The following is a 15,763-nucleotide window of genomic DNA, read 5'->3' on the forward strand; positions in this document are numbered from 1 at the left end:
CATTTTAACAACCATGAACAGCAAGGGAAAATACACGAGTGGAGTTTAAAAGCACACAGAGAAGCAAGGGGTAACAATGAATATGTAGACACAGGGGGTGGGGGTTGAAGGGAAGGGGTTGGTTTGGACATCATCAAGGCTGCTGGAAGAGGGAAAACAAGTAATTTATGATGGAAAGGTTTGTGGTAACACCAAGTAATTAATTAGTGAATGAGGCGCAAGCTAAAAGGGGATATCTGTGGGGAAAAGGAGACAGCAAAACAAAAGGTTTAGCCTATTACATGCAGTCAATTCCTTCTTGGATGCTAAGACCCTGGGGTTGAATGGTCTATGATCAAAAGGTGCCACAGGGGCTGGTTTGACCACAAACAGATGAAAGTACAAAGGACAAAATCAAAGCCGGGAATAGGGGGATTGAGAAAAAGTGATTAGAAAATGAGGTAGGCTGAAGAGGGAGTATATCTGTGGCATGGAGTTGAGGGCAAAAACAAGGGTTTATTATCTTATAGATTTCCTTCTTGGATGCCACATTGTCCTGGCTAATTCAAATTTTTGTGTAATCATTCTACATTCATGGTTTAACTAACTTCCAATAAAACAAATTATTTAATAGAAAAGAGAAGGTGTTTGCCTCAGGTGTTTCTGGTTTGATTGGCTTCATTTTGTGCCACAGCACCTTGTAAACCCAAGAAGCCATAAAGTATTTTAGGCCTATCGTAGACCCAGGAGTAAGCAACAAGGAGGAGCTAATCAGCGTATGCAGGATAGAGTTGTGTGGCGTGTCAGACATTGAGCCTGATTCAAACATGCGGCAACGCGTCAACTTGGGTTGATTAAATGAATGAGTATGGAAACTTAGCCCTAAAGAAATACGCAACACTGAATATTATTATTTGTGACATTCTCAGACAAAAGAAAAGGTGAAAATATGGAAAGGCCAGGCCACATGGCTATAATATTGTGCATCATTCATGACAAGCCATGACAACTCGAACGTATATCAAATGAATGGACATTGGACAGCTCAACACGCATAACCCACAAAAATTACCTACATTTGAACCTGAAATGTGTGACCTTAAGGCTTGCGAGGGTGTCCTTTAAACAAAAAATTAGCTTTTCTAGCCTAGAACTCAAGAGCCCAAACAATACAAAGTGACACATTAGATGCTTACTCATTGCTGGCTGGATTTGGACTACTAGATACTACCTCCAGCCGGCTTCCACCGGAAGTAGAGGTCATGTGAGGTCACGCACACAAAATAAAATGAATACCTAATTTGTCCCTACCCAATCCCGCAAACAATGTTACCTACGTTCTCGTGTGGCTGATTTGATACAAATTTTCAAACAATTAAAATAGAAAACTTTAAGATGATGTCACATAACAGGTGATAACGTCATCATGACGTCAAGTTGCAATATGCGAACAATTGCATGAATCATCTCTGAAAGTTTCATTGCAATTCTCTAAATGGAAACATTGCAAAACAGCCCTTAGACAAAAAAATGTTGGCTGAAAAATACAAAGAAAGGAAAAACCCAAAAACTTTAACGAAACAAGAGCTGTTTCACAGCCCTACGCGACGAAACAGCTAAAATAGTTAATGGCCTGACGTTTAGACCCTAGCAGAGTCTTTCTTGAAGGCTAAACGACAACACATCAAACATTAACAGGTAAATAAGTGAAACTTAAGCAGTGAAGTGGTAATACATGAATGGGGTTAGAAAGTATACAGAAAAAAAGCAAGTTGCGAACTATAGGGGCAGACGGGGTGGGGTTGAAACGAAGGGACTGACTTGACCACAAGAAGATGGAAACAAAGGACAATATCAAGGTTGGGAAGAGGTGGAAAGAAAGTAATTATTTAGTGAATGAGGCGCAGGCTGTAAGGGAATATCTGTGGGGAAAAAGGAGACGGCAAAACAAAAGGTTTATTAGTCAAGTTCCTTCTTGGATGTTCAGACCATGGGGTTGAATCTGAAGGCGCCTTATCCACAGTTTCTCCCTACTCAAACCAACAGTCTCTCTGTGGTTGCCTAGTGCCTCAGTGCCCTGTAAAATCATGTCAGAATTTGAGTGATTAGGAAGATTGAAGTGATGTCTTATGTATCCAGCTTTTGGGTCTTGACTGGCCGTAGAAATGCCTCTTGAGTGTATAGTTCTTTTTTCACCTACATGTATATTAAACACCACAGACTCTGCAAGATATGAGATAGATGAGATTAGTGGTGGTGCAGGTGACATAACCCCTTGTCTTATGGGTGGTACCACCGGTGTTGCTGGTGAACTGGTGAAGGAGTCCGATTCCCTGATGTGTTGTCTACAGAAGATGCAATAAGAAACACCTCAGTTAGGTAATTTTCAAGTTAAAAAGAACCACGGTTAGAACATGTTTAAAAACTTTTTTCAACACAGTGACAATAAGAGTAATCTGTGTTTAAGATTCCCTGCGAAGTATTTGTTCATTGTTCGTCAATGTTTTTATGTGACGTCCAAGAATATTTCGATCGGCCCGTAAGTTAACCTTTGACACGAGACATACCCATTCTGTCGTCCTCTTGCAGTAAAGCCCCCTCGATGTTTTCACGGAACACTCGATTCGCACATGATTCCTGCGCAATGATGTGCAAATTAGTTAGTCAAGTAAATGACTTCAGCTATTTACTGACGTTCGTGAGTCCATCAAATAAAAAACCAAAAGGTACCTGATGAGGTGATGTCACTGCAGCAGCATAGTGTGCAGTGAAGTTTATTTTTAGAGTTATTTCATGTAATACATGTAGGTATTTTCATATTTCCTCCTAGTGAAAACAGATTCTAATAGAGAAGTTTCCTTTAAAGAGAATCAAGACTTTAGTTAATTAGTGAAAGTATGCAAATGAAAGAGCCGGCTACATGTTCCAATAGTCAACCTCTATCCCACTTACTTAGTGACCTTGTGCATTGTATGTGTGTATGGGGGCACTAGGCTGTGTGTGGGTACAAGTGTTTCATTGATTTAACACATAAACAAAGTGCAGCCATCTTTATTGCACATGTGATTTCATTACAAGCAGCATGTTAAATTAGATACATCTACAGAAAATATCTCTGTCTTCAAGTTATTCAACCTTTATTGGACTTCAAAGGCCCCAATTTGGTAAGCTATCTTTTCCTTGTTTATTAGTCATCACCAGAGAAGGAATTTAGTGTATTTAGAGAGATTTTACAGCTTAAAAGTGAAAGTTGAGGAAAGCAAATCAACCCAGTTCTTTCTGTATCTTCCTCAAGCAACACAGTTTTAGCATTGTTTACAAAGAGTTCTATTTGTTGTAATTGTTGTACTTTATGCAAGTTTCTTATTAGTTTTCCTTGTTATCAATTAAATTCCAGATTATTATCTCTTCTACTCTACTACACATCTGGACAAATTGACAAGTGCCTCGGCGTCCTGTTTGTTGTGTTTGGTTTCGAACCTTTTTGATAGAGTAGTTGCGAATACTAGTCTCTTGGGTACACCTTGTTGGGTGTTATTCTCATAAGTTTGGGAACATTTATTGACCGAAACTCCTCAGGGCACAAGTGAGTCCTGAGGCAGCCACAATAATAATCAAAGCAAGTCATCTGATTGCTCCAGTAAACGGTGAAAGTTGATGGTGTTGACAGAGAACATTAAATATTTATTGAGTGAAGCATGTCCTCCGATTACGAAAGTAACAACGCAGAAGAGGGTGCTACATCCAGAAAGAGAACTTTAACCGAAAAAGGTCTATCCCTTCAAGTGGATGCAAACCGAAGAAAGTATAATGCAAAGAGGTCAGATCTCTCACGACAGAGAAGAAGAGTTCTCTACTTGAAAGGAGAGTCTGATAGTCTGACAACATGGAAGAGAGAATTTGGCCATGCCCAGGTAATTTGGGATGAACTGAAGGAGATTTTTGATAGTTTGTCTACTCTGATGACCGATGATGAAGATATTCATAAGTTGAGTCAGCAACACGACAAGGACCACGCAGATTGGGATCGTTTTGAGAGTGATGCTCGATCAGAGATGGAGTATTTGCAACAAGTGGAGCAGATACGAATGGAAAATTCATCCGTCACTTCTGGTAGTTCCAGAAAATCCAGCAGAGCCCCACAAGGGAGTAGTGTACGATCTCAATCAGTGTGTAGCTCATCCTCATCATTAAGAGAAGACAAGTTAAACCTCCAGAAGGAAGAGGCGTTACTCAAAGCTAAATTGGTGTTCATGGAGGAAGAAAGACGTCTACGACTTCAGCAATTGGAAGAAGAAAAGAAAAGATTGGCACAAGAAAAGGAAGCAGAAATTGTTCAGTTCAAGCAACAAGAAAAGCTACATCAACTCCAACTGAAGAAAGATTTAGCTGAGAAGCAAGCACAACTTGATGTCCTCTGGAAAGCAGAAAATGAACACATTGTCACTTCAGAGCATGGGCTACAAGATGTTCCCGTGGTAGACAAGGTGAAAGATTTTGAGAAATTCTTCCAGTCACAAGATTTAGTTCCCCCTCCTTCCCCTGTCAATGCAAGTTCGTTGGTTGATGCAGACATAATGAAGGAAGTTCTGTCTATGCCTAAGTCAAACTCGGCACCAGAGCAGATGATGCAAGAGAATGATATTCATCATGAAGTAAGTGCATCAATCTCATTCAATCCAGATGCCACATCATTCAGTCCTAAAGTATCACCACTAGAGAAGTGCATCACACAGCTAACCGAGGCCAGCATGATCCAAAATGATGTCAATAAACGGCTGATAATATCCAGTCAACTTCCAAAGATTTCTGTCCCAGTGTTCAATGGCGACCCCCTACAATACCCCCTGTGGAGAAATTCATTTAGCGCATTGATAGACAACCAGCCCCTGGATGCAACCACCAAGTTGAATTATCTCAACCAGTACGTGAGCGGAAAACCAAAGCTATTGGTGGAACACTACATGCTAATTGGTACCGATGAAGCCTATGTGAAAGCTAGAGATGTATTGGCGGAGAGATATGGTAATAGCAGCGTTGTGAGCACCGCTTTTATCAACAAGCTTCATCAGTGGCCCAAGATATCCCCCAGAGATGCTCAAGGTTTGAGACAATTTTCTGATTTTCTTGGTAAAGTTGAGGCAGCTCGTCCAACAACTCCGAGTCTAGGTGTACTAGACTATGCCTGTGAGAATATCCTCTTGATAGATAAGTTACCATACCATCTGGAGGGCAAGTGGCGTGATAAGATAGAGCGTTGGAGAGCTAACCATAGTGAAGCAAGCTACCCACCCTTTTCTGAGTTTGATCAGTTTCTCAGAAGAGCAGCAAACAAGGCTAACATGCCGGAGTTTGAAGGTCTATCCAGAGGCAGAGAGAACAGCAGACCAAGTGGTCAATACACCAGTAGCCATACCTCAAAGAAAGGCACGAATGCATCCGCTCAAGCATTTGCTACAACAACTGTTCATGGTGACCAGTCCAGTCTTAGTCAGCGAGACGATGCATGCCCCCACTGCAGTAAAAGTCATCATCTTGAAGACTGCAAGAGTTTCAGTAGCAAGTCTTTCTTAGACAGAAAGAATTTCTTCTTCAGAAAGCGACTATGCATGGGATGTGGAGAGAGTACCCAGCATCAAGTAAAGGATTGTGGCAACCGCAAAACATGCAAGGTCTGCAATGGTAGGCATCTGACTAGTCTGCATCGTGACCCGAAGAAACCATCAACTGATAGTCCCGAGAAGGAAGTCATCGAAGTTCAACCACGTGATGTAGGAACATCAAACTGCACCAGAGTATGTGCTCAACCCAACCAAGGAGGAGAAGGTGATCACTGCATGATCATTCCAGTTATTGTGAGGTCAGCAGATAATCCACATAAAGAGTCCAAGGTGTATGCAGTGCTCGATGACCAGTCAAACAGCTGTTTCATCACCAAAGTTCTGTGTGAACAGCTCGATCTGCAGGGACCAGAGACACAACTTCTGCTGACAACAATGCATGAACAAAATGCATGCATAACTAGCAATCGTATATTTGGTTTGGAAGTACTTGATCTTGAAAGAGAGCATGTGGTAAAGCTACCAGTCTGCTTCAAGCGTGACAGTGTACCAGCCAAGCATTCCCAGATACCCAAGACAGAAGTCATTAATCAGTGGAGCCATCTTAAGCAGATTGCAGGAAAGCTAATGCCGTACGACTCCTCTATAGAAATCTCCTTGCTCATAGGGAGCAACTGCCCGAGCGTCGTTCGTCCAAGACAAATAGTTGCTGGAGGAGAAGATGACCCCTACGGTCAAAGGTCATTGCTAGGATGGGGTGTTATCGGCAGAGTATGCAAGTCTTCAGTGAAGAATCATGAGGCTTTTTGTAATAAGACAACGACGGCTGTGACCTACCATCACTTTGCGTATGGCACCAAGGTAAAAGAGATCTTCGACTCGGAGAAAGTTCTTCGTGCCCTCGAGTCTGACTTCCAAGAGAAAAGTCCATATAGACAGCCATACTCCGTCGACGACCAATCTTTCATGAGCATCCTTGAGAATGGGACAACTAGAAGACAAGATGGCCACTATGAGATGCCGCTCCCATTGAAAACATCTAACTTATCAATGCCAGACAACCGAAGATTAGCAGAGAAACGGTGGCTTCAACTCCAGGCTAGATTTAGAAAAAACCCAAAGCTCTTCACCGACTACCAAACCTTCATGAAAGATGTTGTCACCGAGTGTGCAGAAAGGGTTCCAAAAGATCGCTTGGGTGTCCATGATGGCAGAGTTAATTACATCCCTCACACTGGCGTCTATCATCCTAAGAAACCGGATAAGATCCGTGTTGTCTTTGACTGTTCAGCGAGATTTGAAGGCGTCTCCCTCAATGACCATTTGCTTCAAGGACCCGACTTGATGAACCGGCTGATTGGCGTTCTTTGTAGATTCCGGCAGGAAGAGGTAGCCTTTATGGTAGATATAAAGAGTATGTTCCACCAGTTCTTTGTGGAAGAGAAGTATCGTGATCTTCTTCGTTTCTTGTGGTGGGAAGATGGAGATCCAAACAAAGAAGTCATTGATTACAGGATGAAAGTTCATCTTTTTGGTGCAGGTAGTTCACCTGGATGTGCAAACTTCGGTTTGAAGAGAGCAGCCGACGATGGAGAAGAGAAGTTTGGACCAGAAGCTGCAAACTTTATCCGTCGAGACTTCTATGTGGATGATGGTCTCAAGTCAGTTCCAAGTGTTCTTGAGGCAGTTGCCCTCATCAAGTCCAGCCAGGCAGTATGTGCAAGTGCAGGTCTGAAGTTACATCGCATCATGTCGAACAGAAGAGAAGTGTTGGAGTCAGTGCCAGAGGATGAGAGAGCTAAGGGCTTGAAGGATCTTGATCTGAAGGTCGACCCTCTACCCATAGAACGTGTTCTTGGTGTGACGTGGTGTGTCGAGAATGACACCTTTGGCTTCCGTATAGAGTTGAAAGATCGTCCCCTCACTAGGCGTGGAATCCTTTCTACAGTGAGCTCCATATATGACCCCAATGGCTATGTTGCCCCAGTAACCTTGATTGGAAAACAGATACTTCAACAGATGTGCAAAGACCAACTAGACTGGGATAGCCCGCTGCCAAATGACCTCCGCCCAGTATGGGAGAAGTGGCGTTCGGACATCCACCTCTTGGAAAAGCTTCATATCAACCGTTGCTTCAAGCCAGGAAACTTTGGTCATGTAAAGGCCATTGAGCTCCATCATTTCTCAGATGCAAGTGAGTATGGGTATGGACAGTGCTCATACTTGAGACAGGTGAACGAACAGAACCGTACGCACTTAGCCTTTGTCATCGGTAAGGCAAGAGTTACCCCTCTGAAGCAAGTGACCATTCCCAGGTTAGAGCTGACTGCAGCGACCATTTCTGCCAGAATAAGTGAGTTCCTGCGAGCTGAGCTTTCATACCAGCACATCAAGGAATACTTTTGGACCGACAGCAAGATTGTACTCGGGTATGTAAAGAATGAAGCAAAGAGATTTCATATCTACGTCGCCAATAGAGTTCAACAGATAAGAGAATCTACCAACCCAGAGTCTTGGCTGTATGTGAATACAGTTGACAACCCAGCAGATGAAGCATCTCGTGGTCTGACAGCCAAGCAACTGGTAGAGAACTGTAAGTGGTTGTCAGGTCCTGACTTCCTGTGGAAAGATGGCCCATTCCAGTGTGAGCAGCCGGCGGATACTTTGAAATTAGACAGTTCTGACCCGAATGTAAGGAGTTTGACAGTTCTAGCAACCAAAACAGAAGACACCAAACAGTTTCCGAAAGGCTTTGAGATTTGCCGACTAGATCGCTTCTCCAGATGGCACCGAGCATGCAAGGCTATTGCTCTATGTCTACGTCTTAGAACCAGGTTGTACAACAGAGGAGTGAAGCTACACAAGGCTAAAAGACAACCATTGGCCCCTATCTCTGTCATTGAGCTTCAGAGTGCTGAGAAGTCTATCGTCAAAATTGTGCAGCTAGAGCACTTTGCAGAAGAGCTGCAAGTACTGCAGAAACTTAAAGTGACAGGTGAAATTGTTGACCGTGACGTAACGAGAGAAAGAAATAACGACATCAAGAAATAATCAACAACAATAATAATCAAAGCAAGTCATCTGATTGCTCCAGTAAACGGTGAAAGTTGATGGTGTTGACAGAGAACATTAAATATTTATTGAGTGAAGCATGTCCTCCGATTACGAAAGTAACAACGCAGAAGAGGGTGCTACATCCAGAAAGAGAACTTTAACCGAAAAAGGTCTATCCCTTCAAGTGGATGCAAACCGAAGAAAGTATAATGCAAAGAGGTCAGATCTCTCACGACAGAGAAGAAGAGTTCTCTACTTGAAAGGAGAGTCTGATAGTCTGACAACATGGAAGAGAGAATTTGGCCATGCCCAGGTAATTTGGGATGAACTGAAGGAGATTTTTGATAGTTTGTCTACTCTGATGACCGATGATGAAGATATTCATAAGTTGAGTCAGCAACACGACAAGGACCACGCAGATTGGGATCGTTTTGAGAGTGATGCTCGATCAGAGATGGAGTATTTGCAACAAGTGGAGCAGATACGAATGGAAAATTCATCCGTCACTTCTGGTAGTTCCAGAAAATCCAGCAGAGCCCCACAAGGGAGTAGTGTACGATCTCAATCAGTGTGTAGCTCATCCTCATCATTAAGAGAAGACAAGTTAAACCTCCAGAAGGAAGAGGCGTTACTCAAAGCTAAATTGGTGTTCATGGAGGAAGAAAGACGTCTACGACTTCAGCAATTGGAAGAAGAAAAGAAAAGATTGGCACAAGAAAAGGAAGCAGAAATTGTTCAGTTCAAGCAACAAGAAAAGCTACATCAACTCCAACTGAAGAAAGATTTAGCTGAGAAGCAAGCACAACTTGATGTCCTCTGGAAAGCAGAAAATGAACACATTGTCACTTCAGAGCATGGGCTACAAGATGTTCCCGTGGTAGACAAGGTGAAAGATTTTGAGAAATTCTTCCAGTCACAAGATTTAGTTCCCCCTCCTTCCCCTGTCAATGCAAGTTCGTTGGTTGATGCAGACATAATGAAGGAAGTTCTGTCTATGCCTAAGTCAAACTCGGCACCAGAGCAGATGATGCAAGAGAATGATATTCATCATGAAGTAAGTGCATCAATCTCATTCAATCCAGATGCCACATCATTCAGTCCTAACGTATCACCACTAGAGAAGTGCATCACACAGCTAACCGAGGCCAGCATGATCCAAAATGATGTCAATAAACGGCTGATAATATCCAGTCAACTTCCAAAGATTTCTGTCCCAGTGTTCAATGGCGACCCCCTACAATACCCCCTGTGGAGAAATTCATTTAGCGCATTGATAGACAACCAGCCCCTGGATGCAACCACCAAGTTGAATTATCTCAACCAGTACGTGAGCGGAAAACCAAAGCTATTGGTGGAACACTACATGCTAATTGGTACCGATGAAGCCTATGTGAAAGCTAGAGATGTATTGGCGGAGAGATATGGTAATAGCAGCGTTGTGAGCACCGCTTTTATCAACAAGCTTCATCAGTGGCCCAAGATATCCCCCAGAGATGCTCAAGGTTTGAGACAATTTTCTGATTTTCTTGGTAAAGTTGAGGCAGCTCGTCCAACAACTCCGAGTCTAGGTGTACTAGACTATGCCTGTGAGAATATCCTCTTGATAGATAAGTTACCATACCATCTGGAGGGCAAGTGGCGTGATAAGATAGAGCGTTGGAGAGCTAACCATAGTGAAGCAAGCTACCCACCCTTTTCTGAGTTTGATCAGTTTCTCAGAAGAGCAGCAAACAAGGCTAACATGCCGGAGTTTGAAGGTCTATCCAGAGGCAGAGAGAACAGCAGACCAAGTGGTCAATACACCAGTAGCCATACCTCAAAGAAAGGCACGAATGCATCCGCTCAAGCATTTGCTACAACAACTGTTCATGGTGACCAGTCCAGTCTTAGTCAGCGAGACGATGCATGCCCCCACTGCAGTAAAAGTCATCATCTTGAAGACTGCAAGAGTTTCAGTAGCAAGTCTTTCTTAGACAGAAAGAATTTCTTCTTCAGAAAGCGACTATGCATGGGATGTGGAGAGAGTACCCAGCATCAAGTAAAGGATTGTGGCAACCGCAAAACATGCAAGGTCTGCAATGGTAGGCATCTGACTAGTCTGCATCGTGACCCGAAGAAACCATCAACTGATAGTCCCGAGAAGGAAGTCATCGAAGTTCAACCACGTGATGTAGGAACATCAAACTGCACCAGAGTATGTGCTCAACCCAACCAAGGAGGAGAAGGTGATCACTGCATGATCATTCCAGTTATTGTGAGGTCAGCAGATAATCCACATAAAGAGTCCAAGGTGTATGCAGTGCTCGATGACCAGTCAAACAGCTGTTTCATCACCAAAGTTCTGTGTGAACAGCTCGATCTGCAGGGACCAGAGACACAACTTCTGCTGACAACAATGCATGAACAAAATGCATGCATAACTAGCAATCGTATATTTGGTTTGGAAGTACTTGATCTTGAAAGAGAGCATGTGGTAAAGCTACCAGTCTGCTTCAAGCGTGACAGTGTACCAGCCAAGCATTCCCAGATACCCAAGACAGAAGTCATTAATCAGTGGAGCCATCTTAAGCAGATTGCAGGAAAGCTAATGCCGTACGACTCCTCTATAGAAATCTCCTTGCTCATAGGGAGCAACTGCCCGAGCGTCGTTCGTCCAAGACAAATAGTTGCTGGAGGAGAAGATGACCCCTACGGTCAAAGGTCATTGCTAGGATGGGGTGTTATCGGCAGAGTATGCAAGTCTTCAGTGAAGAATCATGAGGCTTTTTGTAATAAGACAACGACGGCTGTGACCTACCATCACTTTGCGTATGGCACCAAGGTAAAAGAGATCTTAGACTCGGAGAAAGTTCTTCGTGCCCTCGAGTCTGACTTCCAAGAGAAAAGTCCATATAGACAGCCATACTCCGTCGACGACCAATCTTTCATGAGCATCCTTGAGAATGGGACAACTAGAAGACAAGATGGCCACTATGAGATGCCGCTCCCATTGAAAACATCTAACTTATCAATGCCAGACAACCGAAGATTAGCAGAGAAACGGTGGCTTCAACTCCAGGCTAGATTTAGAAAAAACCCAAAGCTCTTCACCGACTACCAAACCTTCATGAAAGATGTTGTCACCGAGTGTGCAGAAAGGGTTCCAAAAGATCGCTTGGGTGTCCATGATGGCAGAGTTAATTACATCCCTCACACTGGCGTCTATCATCCTAAGAAACCGGATAAGATCCGTGTTGTCTTTGACTGTTCAGCGAGATTTGAAGGCGTCTCCCTCAATGACCATTTGCTTCAAGGACCCGACTTGATGAACCGGCTGATTGGCGTTCTTTGTAGATTCCGGCAGGAAGAGGTAGCCTTTATGGTAGATATAAAGAGTATGTTCCACCAGTTCTTTGTGGAAGAGAAGTATCGTGATCTTCTTCGTTTCTTGTGGTGGGAAGATGGAGATCCAAACAAAGAAGTCATTGATTACAGGATGAAAGTTCATCTTTTTGGTGCAGGTAGTTCACCTGGATGTGCAAACTTCGGTTTGAAGAGAGCAGCCGACGATGGAGAAGAGAAGTTTGGACCAGAAGCTGCAAACTTTATCCGTCGAGACTTCTATGTGGATGATGGTCTCAAGTCAGTTCCAAGTGTTCTTGAGGCAGTTGCCCTCATCAAGTCCAGCCAGGCAGTATGTGCAAGTGCAGGTCTGAAGTTACATCGCATCATGTCGAACAGAAGAGAAGTGTTGGAGTCAGTGCCAGAGGATGAGAGAGCTAAGGGCTTGAAGGATCTTGATCTGAAGGTCGACCCTCTACCCATAGAACGTGTTCTTGGTGTGACGTGGTGTGTCGAGAATGACACCTTTGGCTTCCGTATAGAGTTGAAAGATCGTCCCCTCACTAGGCGTGGAATCCTTTCTACAGTGAGCTCCATATATGACCCCAATGGCTATGTTGCCCCAGTAACCTTGATTGGAAAACAGATACTTCAACAGATGTGCAAAGACCAACTAGACTGGGATAGCCCGCTGCCAAATGACCTCCGCCCAGTATGGGAGAAGTGGCGTTCGGACATCCACCTCTTGGAAAAGCTTCATATCAACCGTTGCTTCAAGCCAGGAAACTTTGGTCATGTAAAGGCCATTGAGCTCCATCATTTCTCAGATGCAAGTGAGTATGGGTATGGACAGTGCTCATACTTGAGACAGGTGAACGAACAGAACCGTACGCACTTAGCCTTTGTCATCGGTAAGGCAAGAGTTACCCCTCTGAAGCAAGTGACCATTCCCAGGTTAGAGCTGACTGCAGCGACCATTTCTGCCAGAATAAGTGAGTTCCTGCGAGCTGAGCTTTCATACCAGCACATCAAGGAATACTTTTGGACCGACAGCAAGATTGTACTCGGGTATGTAAAGAATGAAGCAAAGAGATTTCATATCTACGTCGCCAGTAGAGTTCAACAGATAAGAGAATCTACCAACCCAGAGTCTTGGCTGTATGTGAATACAGTTGACAACCCAGCAGATGAAGCATCTCGTGGTCTGACAGCCAAGCAACTGGTAGAGAACTGTAAGTGGTTGTCAGGTCCTGACTTCCTGTGGAAAGATGGCCCATTCCAGTGTGAGCAGCCGGCGGATACTTTGAAATTAGACAGTTCTGACCCGAATGTAAGGAGTTTGACAGTTCTAGCAACCAAAACAGAAGACACCAAACAGTTTCCGAAAGGCTTTGAGATTTGCCGACTAGATCGCTTCTCCAGATGGCACCGAGCATGCAAGGCTATTGCTCTATGTCTACGTCTTAGAACCAGGTTGTACAACAGAGGAGTGAAGCTACACAAGGCTAAAAGACAACCATTGGCCCCTATCTCTGTCATTGAGCTTCAGAGTGCTGAGAAGTCTATCGTCAAAATTGTGCAGCTAGAGCACTTTGCAGAAGAGCTGCAAGTACTGCAGAAACTTAAAGTGACAGGTGAAATTGTTGACCGTGACGTAACGAGAGAAAGAAATAACGACATCAAGAAAACCAGTTCTCTCTATCGGCTAGACCCTTATCTCGACGAGGAAGGTGTTCTTCGTGTTGGTGGCCGCATAGATCGAGCAAATATTCCAAGAGACATCAAGCATCCAATCATTTTACCACGCAAGAGTCATGTGACTGAGTTGCTGGCAAGACGCTATCATGAGAAGGTGAATCATATGGGAAGAGGAATCACCCACAATGAGATAAGGCAGAGTGGTTATTGGTTGATTGGTGGTTCATCGGCAGTGTCCAACCTAATATCTAAGTGTGTCACGTGCAGGAGGTTGAGAGGTTCTCTTCAGACGCAGAAGATGTCAGAGCTACCCGAAGATAGGCTGAATCCTGCTCCCCCCTTTTCCTATTGTGCAGTTGACTACTTTGGACCTTTCTATATCAAGGAGAAAAGGAGTGAAGTCAAGCGATGGGGAGTTCTCTTTACATGTATGGCATCACGCAGTGTACATCTCGAGACGGTCAACTCCTTGACAGCTAGTGCCTTCATCAATGCCCTAAGTAGGTTCCAGAGTCGTAGAGGCCCCATTCGTCAACTTCGTTCAGACCAAGGTACAACGTTTGTAGGTGCTCGGAATGAGTTGAGAGAGGCTTTGGCGAATATGGACCAGGACCGAGTTCAAGAGTACTTGTTGGAGAACAACTGTGAGTGGATCCAGTTCAAGATGAATGTTCCTCACTCCAGTCATATGGGCGGTGTTTGGGAGAGACAGATAGGTACTGTTCGTAATGTGCTTGAAACCCTACTCACCAAATCTGGAAGTCAGCTAGATGATGAAGCATTTAGAACCTTCATGACTGAAGTAGAGTGTATAGTCAACTCGAGGCCCCTCACTACAGAGAGTTTGTGTTCTCCAGATGGTCCTGAACCCCTCACACCTAACCACCTTTTGACGATGAAGCCCAAGATTGTTCTACCTCCGCCTGGTAAGTTCCAGCAAGAAGATTTGTATTCCCGCAGATGGTGGAGACGAGTCCAGTATCTTGCCAACGAGTTCTGGCTAAGATGGAGAAAGGAGTTTCTACATCACCTCCATCACCTCCAGAAGTGGGTGCGACCTGAGAAGAATCTGCAAGTAGGTGACGTTGTTATCTCCAAGGAGAAGGATGAGACTCGAAACCAGTGGCCCCTGGCTCGTGTTGAAGAGACGCTTCCAAGTATCGATGGACGTGTTCGGAAGGTGAAGATCCTCATGGCGGATGGAGCACTTGATAACCAGGGTAAACGTCAGCACTCTCCGTCCCTCTTGGAAAGACCAGTCCACAAGTTGGTTCTACTTCTGTCAACTAAAGACTCTGAACATCAAGGTCAGTAAACCTAAAACCATGATAACCAGGAGACCAGAGAAGTCCCCGACAAGGAGCCTAACCCAGACGAAGATGTCACACCAGAGTATGAACATTTGAACTTTATAAGGACATTTATGTTAATTCTTTGGATTGATTAGTGATGTTTAACTGCAAGGAGCAGTTAGGAGAGCCATGTCACTGCAGCAGCATAGTGTGCAGTGAAGTTTATTTTTAGAGTTATTTCATGTAATACATGTAGGTATTTTCATATTTCCTCCTAGTGAAAACAGATTCTAATAGAGAAGTTTCCTTTAAAGAGAATCAAGACTTTAGTTAATTAGTGAAAGTATGCAAATGAAAGAGCCGGCTACATGTTCCAATAGTCAACCTCTATCCCACTTACTTAGTGACCTTGTGCATTGTATGTGTGTATGGGGGCACTAGGCTGTGTGTGGGTACAAGTGTTTCATTGATTTAACACATAAACAAAGTGCAGCCATCTTTATTGCACATGTGATTTCATTACAAGCAGCATGTTAAATTAGATACATCTACAGAAAATATCTCTGTCTTCAAGTTATTCAACCTTTATTGGACTTCAAAGGCCCCAATTTGGTAAGCTATCTTTTCCTTGTTTATTAGTCATCACCAGAGAAGGAATTTAGTGTATTTAGAGAGATTTTACAGCTTAAAAGTGAAAGTTGAGGAAAGCAAATCAACCCAGTTCTTTCTGTATCTTCCTCAAGCAACACAGTTTTAGCATTGTTTACAAAGAGTTCTATTTGTTGTAATTGTTGTACTTTATGCAAGTTTCTTATTAGTTTTCCTTGTTATCAATTAAATTCCAGATTATTATCTCTT

At 43.6% G+C, this 15,763-nt stretch overlaps 1 protein-coding gene across 1 annotated transcript; it reads left to right on the forward strand.

Annotated features, from left to right (window-relative positions):
• The first annotated feature begins 3,677 nt into the window (after window positions 1–3,677).
• On the forward strand, window positions 3,678–14,928 carry LOC117296627. The gene is made up of 2 exons (XM_033779649.1): window positions 3,678–8,579; window positions 13,594–14,928. The coding sequence occupies exons 1-2, from the start codon at window positions 3,678–3,680 to the stop codon at window positions 14,926–14,928; spliced, it is 6,237 nt and encodes a 2,078-aa protein (XP_033635540.1).
• The last annotated feature ends 835 nt before the right edge of the window (window positions 14,929–15,763 follow it).

The sequence above is a fragment of the Asterias rubens genome, chromosome 11 (genome assembly GCF_902459465.1).
Source record: "Asterias rubens chromosome 11, eAstRub1.3, whole genome shotgun sequence".
NCBI lineage: Eukaryota > Metazoa > Echinodermata > Asteroidea > Forcipulatida > Asteriidae > Asterias > Asterias rubens.

Bases quoted from the DNA above. Each gene is read 5' to 3' on its own strand.
- LOC117296627 (XM_033779649.1), top strand. From the start codon at position 3,678: ATGTCCTCCGATTACGAAAGTAACAACGCAGAAGAGGGTGCTACATCC. The intron at 8,580-13,593 runs ATCAAGAAATAA...AGAAATAACGAC, and splicing joins CGAGAGAAAGAAATAACGAC to ATCAAGAAAACCAGTTCTCT.